The sequence below is a fragment of the Lytechinus variegatus genome, chromosome 15 (genome assembly GCF_018143015.1).
Source record: "Lytechinus variegatus isolate NC3 chromosome 15, Lvar_3.0, whole genome shotgun sequence".
Lineage (NCBI taxonomy): Eukaryota > Metazoa > Echinodermata > Echinoidea > Temnopleuroida > Toxopneustidae > Lytechinus > Lytechinus variegatus.
The window spans coordinates 33,078,330-33,080,829 of record NC_054754.1 but is presented as its reverse complement, the minus strand read 5'-3'; the positions used below and the strand labels follow the sequence as shown (position 1 = coordinate 33,080,829).

Here is a 2,500-nt window from a genome sequence, read left to right as displayed (position 1 = left end):
GGCATGGACATCCTGTCTCCTGTCGAAATAGAAAATGAAGGGGTGAAAAATAGACAAATAAAAAAAGCCCCCGGCAGACAGAGTCCGATTCCATGGACCTGCCTCCGGGGGCCTGGCCGTCTGGTCGTGGGCTGTGTCTCGCTCAGAGGCCCCTGGAAACGTCGGAGTTGACGAGCGGCTGCCTTGCCTCGACCCCCGGGGCCTGGCCGACTGGTGTTGGGCTGGGTGTCGCTCAGAGGCCCCTGGAAACGTCGGAGTTGACGAGCGGCTGCCTTGCCTCGACCCCCGGGGCCTGGCCGACTGGTGTTGGGCTGGCTGTCGCTCAAGAGCCCCAGCAGACTTCGGAGTTGACGACCGGATGCCTGCCCTCGACCTACGGCTGGCTGTCGGACAGGAGGTGGGCTGTGTGCCGCTCAAAAGCCCCTGCAGACGTCTGAGAGGAAAAGCGAGTGCCTGGCCTCGAGGTGCGGGACCCTGGCCGAGACTGGAGGTTGGCAGGCTGTAGCTCAGGAGCCCCAGCACACCTCGGAGTTGACGAGCGGGTGTCTTGCCTCGACCTAGGGCTGGCTGTTTGACTGGCGGTGGGCTGGCAGTCGCTCAAGAGCCGCTGCCCACTTCGGAGTTGACGAGCGGGTGCCTGGCCTCGAGGTACGGCGGCCCTGGCCGACCGGTGTTGGGCTGGCTGTCGCTCAAAAACTCCAGCACACGTCGGAGTTGACGAGCGGCTGCCTTGCCTCGACCCCCGGGGGCCTGGCCGACTGGTGTTGGGCTGGCATTCGCTAAAAAGCCGCTGCCCACCTCGGTGAGGAATAGCAGGTGCCTGGCCTCTACCTACGGGGTGCTGCCGGGCTGGAGGTGGGCTGGCTGTCGCTCGGGAGCCCCCGCCGATCTAGGAGAGGTTTTACGAGGGCCCGGCTTCGACCTACGGGGCCCTGGTCGTCTGGTCTTGGGCTGGCTGACACTCCAAATCCCCTGAAAAGGTCGGAGTTGACGAGCGGGTGCCTGGTCTGAAGGTACGGGACCCTGGCCCACTGCTGTTGGGCTGGCTGTCACTCCAAATCCCCTGAAAAGGTCGGAGTTGACGAGCGGGTGCCTGGTCTGAAGGTACGGGACCCTGGCCCACTGCTGTTGGGCTGTGTCTCGCTCAGGAGCCCCTGCCGACGTCTGAAGTGAAGTGCGGATGCCTGGCCTCGAGGTACGGCACCCTGGCCCACTGCTGTTGGGCTATGTCCCGCTGAAAAGCCGCTGCCCACCTCGGAGTTGACGAGCGGGTGTCTTGCCTCGACCCACGGGGCCCTGGGCGACTGGAGGTTGGCAGGCTGTCGCTCAAAAGCCCCAGCAGACTTCGGAGTTGACGAGCGGATGCCTGCCCGCGACCTGCGGCTGGCTGTCGGACTGGAGGTGGGCTGTCTCTCGCTCCAAAGTCCCTGCCGACCTCGGAGAGGAAGAGCGGCTGCCTTGCCTCGATGTACGGGGCCCTGGCCGTCTGGAGGTGGGCTGTCTGTCGCCCCAAAGCCCCTGCCCACCTCGGAGTTGAAGAGCGAGTGCCTGGTCTGGAGGTACGGCACCCTGGCCCACTGGTGTTGGGTTGTGTGCCCCTCCGAAGCCCCTGCCCACCTCGGAGTTGACGAGCGGGTGCCTCGCGTCGACCTGAGGGGGCCTGTCGGCCTCCTTGTGGGCTGTGTCCCGCTTAACAGCCCCTACCGACGTCGGATGTGAAGTGCGGGTGCCTGCCTTCGACGGGAGTGTCGGCTTGGCATGGACATCCTGTCTCCTGTCGAGATAGAAATGGAGAAAAAAAAATAGACAAATAAAAAAGCCCCCGGCAGACAGAGTCCAATTCCATGGACCTGCCTCCGGGGGCCGCCTGTCTCCTGTCGAAAGAGAAAATGAAGGAGAAAAAATAGACAAATAAAAAAGCCCCCGGCAGACAGAGTCCAATTCAATGGACCTGCCTCCGGGGGCCTGTCGGGCCGCTGCTCGGATGTCTCCCGCTCTCAGGCCTCGAACAACTCTTGACTGCAAGAGCGACACGAGCGGCTGCCTTGCCTCGAGGAGCGGGGCCCTGGCCGACTGGAGGTGGGCTGCCTGTCGCTCAAAGGCCCCCAGCCCGTCTCTGGGTTGACGAGCGGGTGCCTTGCCTCGAGGAGCGGGTGCCTGGCCGACTGGAGGTGGGCTGTGTCTCGCTCAAAGGCCCCAGCCCGTCTCTGGGTTGACGAGCGGGTGCCTGGCCTCGAGGTGCGGGTGCCTGGCCGACTGGAGGTGGGCTGTCTGTCGCTCCAAAGCCCCTGCCAACGTCGGAGTTGACGAGCGGCTGCCTGGTCTGGAGGTGCGGGGCCCTGGCCGACTGATGGTTGGGCTGGCTGTCGCTCAAAGGCCCCAGCCCGTCTCTGGGTTGACGAGCGGCTGCCTTGCCTCGAGGTTTGGGTGCCTGGCCGACTGATGGATGGTTGGGCTGTGTCTCGCTCAACAGCCCCGGCCGTCCTGGGAGGGCAAGTCC

General features: G+C 64.8%; 1 protein-coding gene across 1 annotated transcript in view; it reads right to left on the bottom strand.

The window, feature by feature from the left end:
• LOC121428440 (PGC-1 and ERR-induced regulator in muscle protein 1-like) overlaps nt 1-2,500 on the bottom strand; it is a 3,089-nt gene that overhangs the window by 231 nt on the left and 358 nt on the right. Inside the window, exons 1-3 of the mRNA XM_041625043.1 lie at nt 2,050-2,500; nt 1,367-1,774; nt 1-19 (exon numbers count right to left, since the gene is read on the bottom strand). The exon at nt 1-19 is cut by the window's left edge and continues 231 nt beyond it; the exon at nt 2,050-2,500 is cut by the window's right edge and continues 358 nt beyond it. Of these exons, the coding sequence (XP_041480977.1) occupies nt 1-19; nt 1,367-1,774; nt 2,050-2,500 (878 nt within the window). The remainder of the gene's footprint in view (nt 20-1,366; nt 1,775-2,049) is intronic.